Raw genomic sequence first — 14,613 nt, 5'->3', positions numbered from 1 at the left:
TTATTCTCCTGGCACCAGCTCTCCAGGTGGGTGACCTCCTTCCTGTAGGCCTCCTCCTTGTTGTGGGAGATTAACCCCACGATTAACCCAATAGTAAAATAGTAAAAATAAGATGTCCGTAAACAGGGACAGAATGCAATAATGGATGTAAAATAATTACTTATGTTCTGTTAGTTCATGACTTTAATTTCTGCTGCTCGTTTGAGTCTTTGATTTGAGTAACATGATTGATGAGGATTATGTTGTCTATATTCAACGAAAATCCAGATGATTTGTTCCTCATTATTCATTCATTTACTATTTGGAATATGCATTTTGGGTATTATTAGATACTAGATATTTGAAACCTTAATTTTTGACCATAAATATTACATTATTACAATCATTTAGTTTTTGTTTCTTGGCAGGCACGTTAACATACATGGATATCATGCAGTGTCAAGTCCACTTCCTGTGGACGTCCATCCAAAACAAATGTCCATAAATCCACTCAAACCGTGGAGAGGGAAGAATCATCTTGTTTGTAGCTTTTCTGTAGTATCACAGTAATGCATTGATGGCTGTCTGTACAGGCATGGCTACACTGCTAACAGCAGCCGCTAACACGAGCCGCTGATCCAGCACACATTGGAGCCTGACCAAATGTAAACAGACACTGACTAAACAGACAAGGCTCAAGTTGGAGCAGTTGTACAGTTTTGTCAGTGTCAGGTTTTTGAAATCCTGTAATTTATGACATGGATGTGCTCTACGTGAGGATATAAATGGGATATGATTTTCTTTAAACCCATTGTTGATGATTCTGTTTTTAGAGTCTGTATCATCATCAGCACTATTTATTTTCCTTATCCACTGTTTCACTTTGCTTTACTGTCAAACAGAGATCAATAAAGTCTAGTCTAATGTCTAGTTTTATCATTTATTAGCTTATACATGTATACGTCCACATAAATATATGGACACACATTAACATTCAAAAATTTAGTAGTATTTGCGTAGCGATCACCAACTTCAAATGAAGACTATCTGCTCTACTTCACTGTCACACAGACCTTCACTGGTAAGATCTTCAGATTGTGCACAGTGGAAATGAATGGAAACATCCTGTCAGTGAAAGTGTGTGTGAAGGTGTGTATGTGTGTGTTAGTATCAGGATCAGAGAACCACAGCTTTCCTCCATTCCAGTCCAGATTCACTCTGATCCTCTGGAGCTTCTTCTGCACTACGAGATCAGTGTGTGGAGCTGGTGGTGACCATGCTAAGTATTTATCTTCTTTGAACCATATTATCCACAGTCCAGACTGTATGTGTCCTTTCCTCTGGACAGACTCTGAACACACACCCAGAGTCCAGTCTGGACTGTCTCCAACCTCAACATCCCAGCTGTGAGTCCCTGAGTCAAAGCCCTCAGAGCCCAGAACAAACCAGTACTTAAACCTCTCTGGATTGTCAGGAAGCTGCTGTTCCTCTCCCCATCTCACGCTGCTCAGATCTTCAGACAGGATGAATTTTGGACCAGCAGTGTTTGGATCCAGAACCACAGGAGTGTAGGAGACCTTCTCCTTCATCTTGTTCCAGATGTTGAAGGTCAGGTTGCCCAGGTGTTTGGCCTCGTCTATCAGAGCTCCTGGGAGCAGCTGTGGCTCATCCAGCAGGGGGCGCTGCTGGACTCTTTCCACTGCAGCCTTGTAGTTGTTCAGGAATGAGACGTCTTCAGCTCTCAGCTCGTCCTCTGTGGCTCTGACTGTGTCTGAAAGAGCTGCTATCTGTCTGCTCAGAGCCTCCATCTTCTCCTTCATCATCTGACTCTTCTGCTCCTCTTCCTCCCTCAGTGCAGCCATCCTGGCCTCCTCTTCCTCTTTCAGAAACTGGTGGAGCTTCTTAAACTGATCCTGAATCCTCCTCTGTGTGTGTCGGGCCTGGACCTTAATGTGTTCTGCTGTTTGATCAAACTTCACTTTAACTTGTTCAAGAACCTTCAGCTTCTCCTTTAAGGGCTCCAGAGTTTCCTGAAGTTTCTTCTTGTGTTGTTGTGCAGCTTCATTGATGGGTCTGAATGTGTGGTTGGTGTGTTGTTCTGAGTCTCTGCAGACGAGACACACTGGCTGCTGATGGTCCAGACAGAAGAGTCTGAGTTTCTCAAAGTGCAGACTGCAGAGACCCTCTGAAGTTCTCTGATGTTCCTCCAACGAGAAGGCCTCACACAGGTTCTTCAGCACCAGGTTACAAGGTGGATGTTCCTTTGAAGATCTTTTCTTACAGACTGGACACTCACGTGTTGGTTTCTCTTTCCACCAGATGTCCAGACAGTCTTTACAGAAGCTGTGGCTACATGACAGAACAACAGGATCTCTAAAGATGTCCTGACAGACGGGACAGCAGAGATCCTCCTCTGATCTGGAAGCCATTTTGTCTCAGAATGAAGCTGAAAACACAGCAGACAGCAGGTTAAAACAGGAAGTCAGGTGAGTTTCCCCTCCCTCCAGTAGAAAGTTGCATCAGATACTTTCACTTTGAGTGATTTTTCAGTCTGCAGTTTGAAGTATTTCCCTACCGCAGTACATCAGTACTTCAGTACTGCAGTAGGGAAATATTCCGTGCTGTACCTGTCCTACTTCAGCTGAAGTGTAAAGGTATGAAGGTAAATCTTACCGTCAGTCTGAGCGTTGGCTTGTCTCCTGTCCGTGAGCACTGAACAGTGACAAAATGTTTCCTGGTTGCTGTCAGATGATGTCATGTAGGGGGCGGAGTTTTGTCAGCCCACTGATGAGTCGTTAACAGGTGATAAAAGAATGATGACTACGATCCATCGTGCTGCTTTGTCATTTGGTCAACAGTCAAAAGCACAAAGAAAACACAATCAGAACAAATTGATTTTCTTTTTTTTCTGTCTTTTAAATCACCTGAAGACCTTCAGTTAGTTTACCTGAAGAAAGTGCAGGAACTACAATGACGTCATATTATATATGTGAAGTTGTATTTCAACAGTGTGAGCGACAGGATTTTGGATTTCTCTCTCAACTGCAAGCTGATGCACATCCAGTTTGATCAGTGAACTGCATCATCCTGCTTCCTGTCTGCATTTGTGTCCAACTCCTGTTGCCCCACTGGACTTTCATGATACCTTTGGATGTTGTGCAAAATTATTCTGATAATGTACTTTTTTTTACTTTCAAATGCTCATATCTAATATTTAGGGCTTTATATTGATATTAACCTGTGTGTACCTGCTCACCACAGTTTGAACCCCACTGCAGCTGGAACGTAACGATGAACATGCAGGACGCAGCACTCAGCCTTGAAGGCACATCAGGCTGCGTTAAAAATCATTGAATGTCTTGGAAAAGTTTGGAAAACACAGAGTGTGTCTGTGTTTGCTTGTGTTGTGTGTGTTTGCTTCCTAAATGCTGCACACACGTCTTGTCACACTGATGAAGAGCTTGTTGAGCTCTCAGACGCCATAAAAACACGACCTTCATGTATATTGATGGATATTTTTCCCTTAACGCTGCTGTCCTGGAGTCTCTGGGTTCACATTGTTCACCAACAAATTTGATTCTGATTTAACTACGACTTTAACATTTAATATTAGATTCTTTGAATCCTTCTGCTTGCTGCTGTAAATGTTTGTTCATTTATTATCTTCCTCTACATCAATAAATTTACTGACACGTATTAGAAGTGAGTAGTTGTTCAACAATCACTGAATTCAAATGAAGACTATCTGCTCTGTTTCACTGTCACACAGACCTTCACTGGTAAGATCTTCAGTTTGTGCACAATGCCAATGAATGGAAACATCCTGTCAGTGAAAGTGTGTGTGAAGGTGTGTATGTGTGTGTTAGTATCAGGATCAGAGAACCACAGCTTTCCTGTATTCACTGATTTCTTACTGATATTTAAAATATCTTTCAGTGGTGACGGTGCAGCTCTGAGCTGCCAAAGCACTGAGCTCCTGCAGCCACGAGCCCCTCGAGCTGCTTAGTGGGACTTTAGTTCAGAAGCAGAGATGAAGTTTCTGGCTGCTCGTATTGATGCTCATGTTGTAAGTGCATTATTGACCTCCTGCAGCTTCATAAAAACACACCAAAGGATCAGCAGCAGAAACACCACAGTGTTGCCAGTGTGTTTAAATATAAGAGTTTATTTTAATGTTCTTTTATTAGGGCTTTTTGATTTTGTCCTTTCTTGCTGGACTTTTTTTCCTCAGCATTTCCTCGGCCAGCCTTTTACCTCCTTTGTCCTCCTTGAATGCGTTTGTGTTCAGAAATAAATTGTGATGTAACATTACTGACAAAATAAAACTTTATTGATCAGCATCGCAACCATCACCAGAAGATAAGCTGTATGTAGTTAAACCATTTTCAACATTAAAGTGATGAACACATAAATGCATCAGTCAGTACAAGCCAATAATACACATTATTCTGCATAGTGAGTACTTTTACTTTTAGTATTTTAATTAAAATGCATGACTTTTCCTTGTAACACAATACTTCTACACTGTGGCAATTAAGTACAAGTACATGATCTGGGTACTTCTCGAGGGAGTACTCACGCCCTGCGTGTCCTCCATAGTGAACGTTTGTTTTGTTACCTGTCAGGTGTGGCGTGTGATGTCTGGTCGTTAAGCACTTTGTAACTGTGATAAATACGATTTGCTCTTCTGAAACACATCAACGACATGACACAGAGAAGCCGCAGTAAACGTGTTTCAAACGGGCACGTCAGAGGGGGAAAAGACCAGTCAGTGAACAGCTGGAATGACGTCATGCAGGTGTTTCAGGCCGCCCTCACGCCTTCACAGAAGGCAACATCCGGCCTGAGCTCTGCGGTTTTTCTACACTGTAGATAAACTGAAACAAGCGTGTAAACGTGCAAATGTTGCACAGCAAAACACACACACTCAGTCTGTGGGCGTGTCCGTGTAGGGTCACCACGGCCTCCACAGCGAGCCGTGACACCGCGCCGATGAGCGGGAGGCTGAGCGCTTCCGGGCCGCGCTCCGCCGGCTCTGCTCCCCGGACACGTGCCTCTGCAGGGCGGCTCTCTGCAGCACGTAGAAGCGTTTGATTTCCTCCATCTCCGCGGGCCGCAGGGGGGCGTGCAGCGACAGGTGGCGCAGGGTCTCCTGCAGACACTGGGAGAAGCCCTGGGAGTAACTGGGGGCGACGCGGACCAGGGCCCGCTGCCTCAGGAGGCCCGCAGCCAGCTCCAGGATGTCGGCCTTCTCCAGCCTGCAGGGGGGCTGCCCGCCGCTCGGCTCCGCGCGGGTCAGGAGCGCCCTGAGCCGCTCGATGCTGTGGTTGATCCGGTCCCGCCGCACCTTCTCCACCATGAGTTTCCGCAGCTGAGGAAGGAGGGGGGGGCACGTTAGACCCGTAGAGACGGGAGACAGGACGGGGGGTGTCTGTGCGCTGTGTCGGTGTCTCACCTTGTTGGAGCTGCTGTGCTCCGCAGCTTTGGCTTCAGGTCTGCTCTGAGTCACGGGAGCCATCTCACAGTCTTCAGTCACACGGGAGTCCGAGGAAAACCAGTGTCCACCGCGGTACTTATAGGTCCGGGAGGGGCTCCGTGTGCGTGGACATGTCACACTTGAGACTTTCCCACAGTCCGCAGCCTGTCATAAAGTCCGCACTACAAACAGCGTCCTGTCTGCGGCACCTCCTTCACTTCCTGAGCTGAAGTGTGCCGCTCACACCGCCCACCTGCCGTCTGCGGGACGTGCCAGGAAAACCACAACGTGAAGAGGATCAAAGCAGGCTGCTGGACGTGAAGCCCTCAGAAACAAACCGTGTCACGTGTGCGAGCTGCAGGGGGGCAGCGTGTGTGTGTGTGAGGGGGGGGGCTCCACGCGTCACCCCGCGGGACGTCCCGGGTGACGTCTGAGCCCGTCAGAGCTGAGAAGTTGATGTTCCTGTTCAAACAGATCTTATCAAGTCTGCTTCTGTGACACCATGTGCTTTGGCGACAGCTGAGCCTGGACGTTCATGCTAATAAAGTTGATTTGAATTTGAATTTGAGAGGCTGTGGGTTTTGAGGTGGTGGCAGGCTGCTTGAGGTTTCCTGTACTTCCTCCACCCACTCACAACACAGAACACAAACCAATCAATACATGATGGGATCAATAAGACCAGCAGTGCGTTCAGTCGCTGAGATGAGCTTCGTCACGTTGTGAAGTGACGCGTGGTGACGTAGTTCTGCTCTGTGGTGCTGTGGAGGAGCTGGTGGATGTGGGTGGTGTTGGAGGAGGAGGTGTGGAAGTGTGCCGTCTCCCCTGAGACACACGCACACAACCAAGAGCTCAGCTGCTCCGTCTGATGACATCACGTGTGTGAAACCTCCTCATCACAGGAAGTGAAACACACACAAGATGAAACGTTCAGGCGCTCATGTTGTTCGTCCGCTCCTCATCGTTACCTGCTGCGTGTGTCCAAGCATTTTTTATTTTATGCTTCCTGTACTTTGGCAGGGAGGACCAATGAGATGACAGACATGAACAAAGATGGCGGACGCGTCTCCACTTCCTGCCGCTGAAACGGAGCCGGTGACACCGTTTGCAGCCCGTGACGGCACATAAAAAGAGAATAAAATACACATGCAGTACATGTACACAACTATACACATGAAAGTACCCCTTTATACGTGAACTCACTTCACATCGGCAGAGCGACTCCACAGCACATCACGCAGCAGCGTCACGTCTCGTTTCCTGCTGCGATCAAACAAACGTGAAGGCGACGAAGCCTGACTGACTTCTGACTGAGGAAGCAGTTTCAAAGCACTTTTCTTTTCTCCAGCAGCTTTTCTGGGGCTTCAGTGAACGTTTGGTTCCAAGGTGCAGGAACACAAGAATATTAAACTGAAATAAACCATCTCACAGAATCTGAGAGCTCAAAGTCTTCACATCACATGACCTGTGACATCATTCGGTCCGTCAACTCTTTGGAGCGATTTTCCTTTCTTCATTAAACACTGGAAGCTCAGCTTACTTTAACAGATTTGTGTGTTTTAGATCGAATATTTCAGTGTGAAATTCCATTTTAATGGTTGATTTGGTGGTGTTTTCAGCACACCACACCACCTCACTGTGGCTGTTGGACACACAGCAGGACGCTCCAACGGTCACACGTGTGTTTACTGAGTACAACTACTGCAGATACTATGTGTACTATCATATCAAACACTCAGGTCCTGCCAGACCCTCGATGTAAAACGAGATGTTTTCCCCGTCAGGTGGTGCGTGTGAACTGATCTGGTGTCAGCGTGTTGTGTCTTATCTTTATGTCTTTATGTCCCTCATCAGGCGGCTGTGGGAGCCGCTGCACATCTGCAGCAGACAGCAGGAAGCTTCCCAGGTAATAAAAGTGTGTGTGTGTGTGTGTGTGTGTGGCTTCACATACTCCCCCTCCCCCCCCTCCACTGAGGCCACGAGGCCAGTTAACCATGAGATAATTGATGCCTCTCTCCTATTGTTGTGTGGGCTTCGCCCACTGGCCTCAGAGTGTGGGAAAGCTAATCCTGCCTGGGACTCATGGCTTTGTAATGCTAATGTGGGCCTATAAATACAGCAGAGGGATCCTGGCTCACATCACAGCTCACTCTGCTCTCCCTCTGAAGCTCTGCTCTCCACCACAATGGCTCCAAGCAACACCAGAGACTCTCCCGTCTCCATGCTGTCCACCAAAGACAGACACAAAGTAAGTCCTGCTTCTCGTTCAGTCTAATGAGTCTTGTGGCCCGCTCGGCTCCTTTTCTCTGTGGCTTGGCTTCGCCGGCTGTGTTGCTGACCGAGCTTCCTGTTGTGTCCACCAGCTGAGGAAACCGGTCGTGGAGAAGATGCGGCGAGATCGCATCAACAGCTGCATCGAGCAGCTCAAGGTCCTGCTGGAGAAGGAGTTCCACAAGCAGGACCCCAACGCCAAGCTGGAAAAGGCCGACGTGCTGGAGATGACCGTGGTGTTCCTGAAGCAGCAGCTGCAGCTTCGGAGCCCGGCGGCTCGCACGGCTCACGGCGACGGCTACTCCCGCTGCTGGAAGGAGACGCTGCGCTTCCTGTCCGCCAACTCCCTGAAGGAAGCCACGCTGCCCGACCTGCGCCGCCTCCAGGACGCCGGCCCCACGCCGGCCCTCTGCTCCCACAGCCACAGCCAGGCCGCGGCCAAGCAGCCGCCCGCCGCCGACAGAGCCGTGTGGAGGCCGTGGTAGAAGCTCCACAGCAGCACTGATGGATGTTCTCCGTCACTCAGCCTGTATGGGATATTTCTGCACTTCCTGTTGTGTCGCTTCGGTTTCTGGACCGTTTGGCTCCTGTGGAGTCGACTTGTGAACATTCTTACACTGAATCAGTGTCGTGCAGCCGAGGAGACGCCTCCTCAGGGTTTCGTCTTCAGTGAAGTGAAGACTTGTTTGACTTGTAGCCTTTCATAAAGGAAAACTGTCAGGTGTTTTTGGTTTTGTGACGTTGAGTCTCAGCTGTGTTCACCTGCTGATGTTTGAATAAATTGCTTCTACATCTTCAAATCTCTGAGTTATTTTCCTTTTTCACTTCCACTCCAGAAGTTTGGTCCATCGTCTTCCTGTGGCTGCAGGACGGACGAGAGGAGACAGTTTGTGTCATCGTGTGGCTCAAATGTTTAGAAAGTGAGCTGAAACAAAGCAGATGATTTGGACTGCTGACAGGTTGTTAGTACATGTACACAGTATTGCAGTACTGTACCACCTGTGACACTGCCTCTGTGCTCAGGTACTACTGAGAAGTTTAATGAAATCAAAGCACCAATAACAGTCAGTGCTAACAGAAAACTGTAGTCCAAGTACCAAAAGTCCAAAATGATCCCAAATAGGAAAATCTGAACAACAGCTGATCTAATCATCACATAATATCATGAGTACTTCTGAAAATACTGCTGAACAAACTGGACACCGTGTACATGTACGAGTCTTTGGGTGTATTATTACTTCACTTTGCTGTTGTGCTCACTTTCTCCTGCAGATCTCATGAAGAGAAATGAGCCTGAAGCCCCCGTGACTCCACAAAGACACGAGGTCTAATGTCTTATCTGAGGACAGGGACCAGGCTGTCCTAACAGACCCTGTCCTCAGATCAGCAGCAGACTGAATTGAGTTCAAAGCTGTTCACAGCTCCATTCTCTTAATTTACTGTATGAAACATGTTGTACAGATGAGCAGCGTGTCCTCTCAGGCTCAGAGCAGACTGCAGGTCCTGGTCCTGCAGGTCCTGCAGGTCCTGCAGGTCACACGTGCAGCCTCCATCAGAGGGCGTTGAACCGCACTCTGAGTGTGTCCGAGGTGCTCGTGCTTTGTGTGCTGAGGCCCCCGGGCGGGCGGGCGGGCGGGCGCTGGACTCTGTCAGATCTGGTTTCATCAAACAGCTGCCTGCCTGGCTGCAGGGCGCGTCTCCCCTGTGTGGAGTCTGCCTCGGTGCTGCTTTCCCACAGTCCTCAGCCCGACTCCCCCTTCATCCCCAGGACAAAGGAAGTGTGCCGTGTTAAATTACCCGCACACACACTCAGTGTGATGGTGAGAAAGACCCTGACCCGGCTGCTGGCTGCCCCCCTTCCTCTGCTCACTAATCTGCCTCCTGATCTGGAGGGAAAAGCGGGCTCAGAGCGGATCTGCATCGTGTTTGTCAGGCCTCAATAATCAGGAGAAGTATATACTGAAGTATTTTTACCATTTTTTTGGCACTGGTACTGCAGTACATCTCAGAGGGAGACGCTGCACTTCTTTCACCTGACAGCTTCAGTTACTGCTGAGTTTACACAGTAAAGGAAAGGAAAGGAAAGTGACATATCTTGTCATTGGAGGGAACTCACTCCAACGAAATTTGTTCTCTGCATTTAACCCACCCAAGTGACGTGCACACACACACAGCAAACCCGGGGCAGTGGGCGACCGCGTGCAGCGCCCGGGGAGCAGTGGGGGTTAGGTACCTTGCTCAAGGGTACCTCAGCCATGGACACCGGGACGGGGAATCGAACCAGCGATCCACCGGTTACGGGTCCGACACCCTAACCGCTGATCCACGACTGACAGTATTAAAGTACCAAACAGTTCACACACATGGTTTACTGCACCGAGTACTTTCACATACTTTTACTGAAGGATCATTTTTAATGCAGTCTATTTTCTTTGAGTTCTGACATTAAAAACTGGTGATTGTTTTTGTCCACAAGAGAACAAATGAAGCAGACAAAGAAGTACTCAGATCCTTTACTTTAGTAGAAGTACAACAGTGTAAAGGCCCTGCTGTCAAAAGTATTATGAAGTACTACACAGTAATCGGCTGCTGTTATCTGAAGTATTAGTATAAACTAAGCAAGATTTTGGATGCAGGACTTGTAACGGAGTACTTTGTACTGTCACTGCACCAGTACATTTACTCAAGTGAGGGATTTGAGTTCTTCTCTCATCAGTGAAAACTTCAAAGAATCATGAATAAATCATTTTTACGTTAAAAACTGCACTCATCAGCAGGTTTCTATTTGAAAACAGCAGTAACTGCAGTATAACTGTGTACTATGCAGTGTGACTTGAGGGACGGCGCGGGAACTCTGTGCCCTGCTCTGATGTCAGCAGGCACAAGGCGAGCTGCAGGACAGGACTGTCCCTCCCAGGTGAGAGTGGATGGGTTTACACACACACACACACACACACACACGCACACACACACACCTCCTGTTATCAGCCCGATCAGTCAATCAATTTGTCTGCCATCAGTCGTTTATTCTCTGAAGCGGTTGATCGAAAACAAGAAAACACAGAAAAGATGATTTGTAAAAGTTCTTTATTTTCAGATTTCTCTTTGGAGAATACAAGTGCGTTTAATTTTCCACAGGAAAAGACTTTTGTTTTCACACTGACTGTAACAACTGGACAACACACAGTGTCAACCTCTCATTTCACAGAAACGTCTGCTGAGGGACCCTGAAGGTCCTCAGACTCTCAGGCTGATGCTCTGATGCTGAGGCTTCAGGAGGCTCAGCAAGCCGAAGAACATTTTCCTCAACATGAAGAAGCTCAAAGTCATTTCCACGCCGACCTTCAGAGAGATCAGAGAAGAAAGGAAACATCCGCTGAATAAAGATGTGGAGGTCAGACTCCTACAGGCTGAGTGACGGAGAACATCCATCAGTGCTGCTGTGGAGCTTCTACCACGGCCTCCACACGGCTCTGTCGGCGGCGGGCGGCTGCTTGGCCGCGGCCTGGCTGTGGCTGTGGGAGCAGAGGGCCGGCGTGGGGCCGCCGTCCTGGAGGCGGCGCAGGTCGGGCAGCGTGGCTTCCTTCAGGGAGCTGGCGGACAGGAAGCGCAGCGTCTCCTTCCAGCAGCGGGAGTAGCCGTCGCCGTGAGCCGTGCGAGCCGCCGGGCTCCGAAGCTGCAGCTGCTGCTTCAGGAACACCACGGTCATCTCCAGCACGTCGGCCTTCTCCAGCTTGGCGTTGGGGTCCTGCTTGTGGAACTCCTTCTCCAGCAGGACCTTGAGCTGCTCGATGCAGCTGTTGATGCGATCTCGCCGCATCTTCTCCACGACCGGTTTCCTCAGCTGGTGGACACAACAGGAAGCTCGGTCAGCAACACAGCCGGCGAAGCCAAGCCACAGAGAAAAGGAGCCGAGCGGGCCACAAGACTCATTAGACTGAACGAGAAGCAGGACTTACTTTGTGTCTGTCTTTGGTGGACAGCATGGAGACGGGAGAGTCTCTGGTGTTGCTTGGAGCCATTGTGGTGGAGAGCAGAGCTTCAGAGGGAGAGCAGAGTGAGCTGTGATGTGAGCCAGGATCCCTCTGCTGTATTTATAGGCCCACATTAGCATTACAAAGCCATGAGTCCCAGGCAGGATTAGCTTTCCCACACTCTGAGGCCAGTGGGCGAAGCCCACACAACAATAGGAGAGAGGCATCAATTATCTCATGGTTAACTGGCCTCGTGGCCTCAGTGGAGGGGGGGGAGGGGGAGTATGTGAAGCCACACACACACACACACACACACACTTTTATTACCTGGGAAGCTTCCTGCTGTCTGCTGCAGATGTGCAGCGGCTCCCACAGCCGCCTGATGAGGGACATAAAGACATAAAGATAAGACACAACACGCTGACACCAGATCAGTTCACACGCACCACCTGACGGGGAAAACATCTCGTTTTACTACCCACCCAAACGTCTGTTCAAATGACTGAAGTGTAGAAATGTAAAGACTCATGCAGAGTCGTTCAGCAGGTCACTAAAACAACACTTCAACTTTACTTCTGGAATAATTTATCAAACATGCAATGAAGAAACACAGCAGGTTCATAATTCAACAGCCAGGAGTGGAAAACAAGTATGTTCTCAAGTAATGAAGTACTTGTACTTCGTATTTCTGTGTGATATCAAATGAATCATTCTGTTGGGTTTCTCTAAAACCAAATGAAAGAGTTTGGTCTTGAGCTGCTCTGATGGAAACTCATGAGACGACTGTTGTTGTTGTGATTTGGTGCAATACAAGTTTATGAATCTCAAGTGAGGCTGTGCTGCTGCAGAAACACTGTGAGCAAACGTCGCTGAGCTTTCAGATTTCCACAAACACACCACAGAGTTTGTTGTCCTCTGCAGGCAAACGCAGGGAAACACTCAGAGAGAAATGGAGGGAAAAAGTAACTGTCAATTAAACACGATTATCCAGAGTCCTGTGGGAAGGCACACTTCTATTGTGTGTGTCCCCTCCCCCCTCTCCTCCCCCTCCTCCCCCTCCGCTCATCCCTTTAGGAGAACATGTAATAAATGGGAAGGAGAGTGTGGGAAAGGAGGTTGGGATCCTGCTCACACACACCCTGCAGTCAATAGAGACCCCCACCTCCCCCCACCTCCCCCCACACAGAGGCTTTCAACCTGCAGGATCAGATCAGCGAGTCGGGGGACGCATGGGGGACGTCTCCCTGAGTTCCCGCGCTCGTTCACACCAAGAAGGCCTCATGAGAGTTTCAGTGTGTTGATACTCACCTACTGATGACTGCACCACCTCCTCCTCCTCCTGCACCACCTCCTCCACCCCCAATTTGCTCCCCGGGCGCTTGATGCTGCCCACTGCTCCTGTGTGTGTTTCACTGCATGTAATTTGCCAGGTGTTGCATGTGTGTGTTCAACTCAGGATGGGTCAAATGCAGAAGACGAATTCAGTGTGTGTATGTAAAAATATATATACTGTCAATATAGTGATTCTTCTTCTTCTCCTCCAGCCCTCTCAGTACTGTCATGGAACTGGAAGAAAGACAAAATACTTTGAGTACATGAAGCTGATAGTACTTCTGTGGTTGAATGAAGTTTACCTGTAATGGAGTTTCTGTTTGTTCAAGCAAACGTGTTTAATTGTGATGAATGTGTGACTTCAGATGTGACCCTGGTTGCCCCGAGTGAAGGAGGAAACTCAGAGTAATTTGGACGTCTTTAATGTGTGTTAATGACCATGAAAGAGTGTGTGTGTGAGTGTGTGTGAGGAGGCAGATGGTCTGTTGGAGGGAAACCTTCACATCCTTTTCTTCTCTGGTCCTTCACACATTTCTGAGACGTGAGTCATGACACAGAATGCAGATGAAAACACATCACTGGGCCTGTAAACGCATTCCAGCATGGACCCCTGACACACACACACACACGCCACACAACACGTCTCCATGGTTTTGAGCCCAGATGCCTCAGAGTGTGTGTGTGTGTGTGAGTGTGTGTGAGGACCTGAGGAATGTGTGAGAGCAGCAAGCGGCTCCTCGTTCCCACACTTCAGCCTCCTTTCAGGGCAGCAGCCCACCCTGCGGCGGCCTCTGATCCTCCAGCCCCTCATTATGTTCCGGCCTCAAAGGGCCATCTGGACAGCCGGGGGGGGACGGCTCGCTGCTTTCAGACCCCCACTGCACCTCGGAGCGTGCAGGTAAACGTTAATGAAGGCGCTGGTGTCCCAGAAGACCAAAACGAGACTCTCCGCAGTAAAAGTACACAAGTATTATCAGGCTCGTTGGAGTATCAGCAGGACGTGTCGTCCTCACCGCAGGGTTTGGGAGTCGACTGACAGGCTGTAGCTGCTGGAGAAGCTTCAGACCCGAGAGCAATGCATGCTGGGAAGGCGGCTGGACGAGCGTCACGTCAAACATTTCTTAACTTAACTTGCATAAAGTTAACGACAAAAGCTGAGCTGATTTCACTGAACTCCTGTGGGTTTGAGTCTGTTTTTTCATTTTACTTACTACTTTGTTTTAACATTTAAATGTAATTTTTTGCCACCTCCGTCACTGTTTTGTGATTGATATGAAGTGACTGCAGATTAATGAAGATTAATTACACCAGGTCCCCGGACCACGTCCAGGCTCAGGGGTCCGGCTTTTCTTATCCTGGAAATGTCAGGAAGCAGCAGAATGAAACAAACCTTCACTGGATGCCACAGTTTGTCACCTGTGATGGCAGCTCAGAGTCACTTTGGTTTGTTTCTGACATTTATTTTGAAAACCTATCACATCACATCTGTTCACTTTACTAAAAAATGCAAAATGCTACGTTATAATAAATACTTGCTGAGTAAAGTTTTGCAGTTTGTGTTCAGCACGACGAGCTTCAGGTGTA

The 14,613-nt window shown here is 48.5% G+C and overlaps 4 protein-coding genes across 4 annotated transcripts; 1 reads left to right on the top strand and 3 right to left on the bottom strand.

Moving 5' to 3' along the window:
• Nucleotides 1–26: 26 nt before the first annotated feature.
• LOC124057091 (nuclear factor 7, ovary-like) lies at nucleotides 27–2,737 on the bottom strand. The gene is made up of 2 exons (XM_046385208.1): nucleotides 2,653–2,737; nucleotides 27–2,425 (listed from the first exon to the last, which is right to left on the bottom strand). Exon 2 carries the CDS (start codon nucleotides 2,406–2,408, stop codon nucleotides 1,032–1,034), a length of 1,377 nt encoding a protein of 458 aa, XP_046241164.1. The 5' UTR covers nucleotides 2,409–2,425; nucleotides 2,653–2,737; the 3' UTR covers nucleotides 27–1,031.
• Nucleotides 2,738–4,290: 1,553 nt separating this feature from the next.
• LOC124057092 (transcription factor HES-5-like) lies at nucleotides 4,291–5,965 on the bottom strand. The gene is made up of 2 exons (XM_046385209.1): nucleotides 5,435–5,965; nucleotides 4,291–5,350 (listed from the first exon to the last, which is right to left on the bottom strand). Exons 1-2 carry the CDS (start codon nucleotides 5,495–5,497, stop codon nucleotides 4,934–4,936), a joined length of 480 nt encoding a protein of 159 aa, XP_046241165.1. The 5' UTR covers nucleotides 5,498–5,965; the 3' UTR covers nucleotides 4,291–4,933.
• Nucleotides 5,966–6,227: 262 nt separating this feature from the next.
• On the top strand, nucleotides 6,228–8,518 carry LOC124057095 (transcription factor HES-5-like). The gene is made up of 3 exons (XM_046385211.1): nucleotides 6,228–7,358; nucleotides 7,621–7,700; nucleotides 7,816–8,518. Exons 2-3 carry the CDS (start codon nucleotides 7,638–7,640, stop codon nucleotides 8,206–8,208), a joined length of 456 nt encoding a protein of 151 aa, XP_046241167.1. The 5' UTR covers nucleotides 6,228–7,358; nucleotides 7,621–7,637; the 3' UTR covers nucleotides 8,209–8,518.
• A 2,309-nt stretch (nucleotides 8,519–10,827) lies between these two features.
• LOC124057094 (transcription factor HES-5-like) lies at nucleotides 10,828–12,709 on the bottom strand. Its single transcript, XM_046385210.1, has 3 exons — nucleotides 12,025–12,709; nucleotides 11,683–11,762; nucleotides 10,828–11,567 (listed from the first exon to the last, which is right to left on the bottom strand). The coding sequence occupies exons 2-3, from the start codon at nucleotides 11,743–11,745 to the stop codon at nucleotides 11,175–11,177; spliced, it is 456 nt and encodes a 151-aa protein (XP_046241166.1). The 5' UTR covers nucleotides 11,746–11,762; nucleotides 12,025–12,709; the 3' UTR covers nucleotides 10,828–11,174.
• Between the last annotated feature and the right edge of the window lie 1,904 nt (nucleotides 12,710–14,613).

Source organism: Scatophagus argus, chromosome 3, assembly GCF_020382885.2.
Source record: "Scatophagus argus isolate fScaArg1 chromosome 3, fScaArg1.pri, whole genome shotgun sequence".
NCBI classification, from domain to species: domain Eukaryota; kingdom Metazoa; phylum Chordata; class Actinopteri; family Scatophagidae; genus Scatophagus; species Scatophagus argus.
The sequence above is the reverse complement of the archived record's forward strand: the minus strand, read 5'-3'. Positions and strand labels throughout refer to the sequence as shown.

Coding starts and splice junctions, on each gene's coding strand:
- LOC124057091 (XM_046385208.1), bottom strand. CDS start 2,408: ATGGCTTCCAGATCAGAGGAGGATCTCTGCTGTCCCGTCTGTCAGGAC.
- LOC124057092 (XM_046385209.1), bottom strand. CDS start 5,497: ATGGCTCCCGTGACTCAGAGCAGACCTGAAGCCAAAGCTGCGGAGCAC. Junction 5,351..5,434: donor AGCACAGCAGCTCCAACAAG/GTGAGACACCGA, acceptor CTCCTTCCTCAG/CTGCGGAAACTCATGGTGGA.
- LOC124057095 (XM_046385211.1), top strand. CDS start 7,638: ATGGCTCCAAGCAACACCAGAGACTCTCCCGTCTCCATGCTGTCCACC. Junction 7,701..7,815: donor CCACCAAAGACAGACACAAA/GTAAGTCCTGCT, acceptor TGTGTCCACCAG/CTGAGGAAACCGGTCGTGGA.
- LOC124057094 (XM_046385210.1), bottom strand. CDS start 11,745: ATGGCTCCAAGCAACACCAGAGACTCTCCCGTCTCCATGCTGTCCACC. Junction 11,568..11,682: donor CCACCAAAGACAGACACAAA/GTAAGTCCTGCT, acceptor TGTGTCCACCAG/CTGAGGAAACCGGTCGTGGA.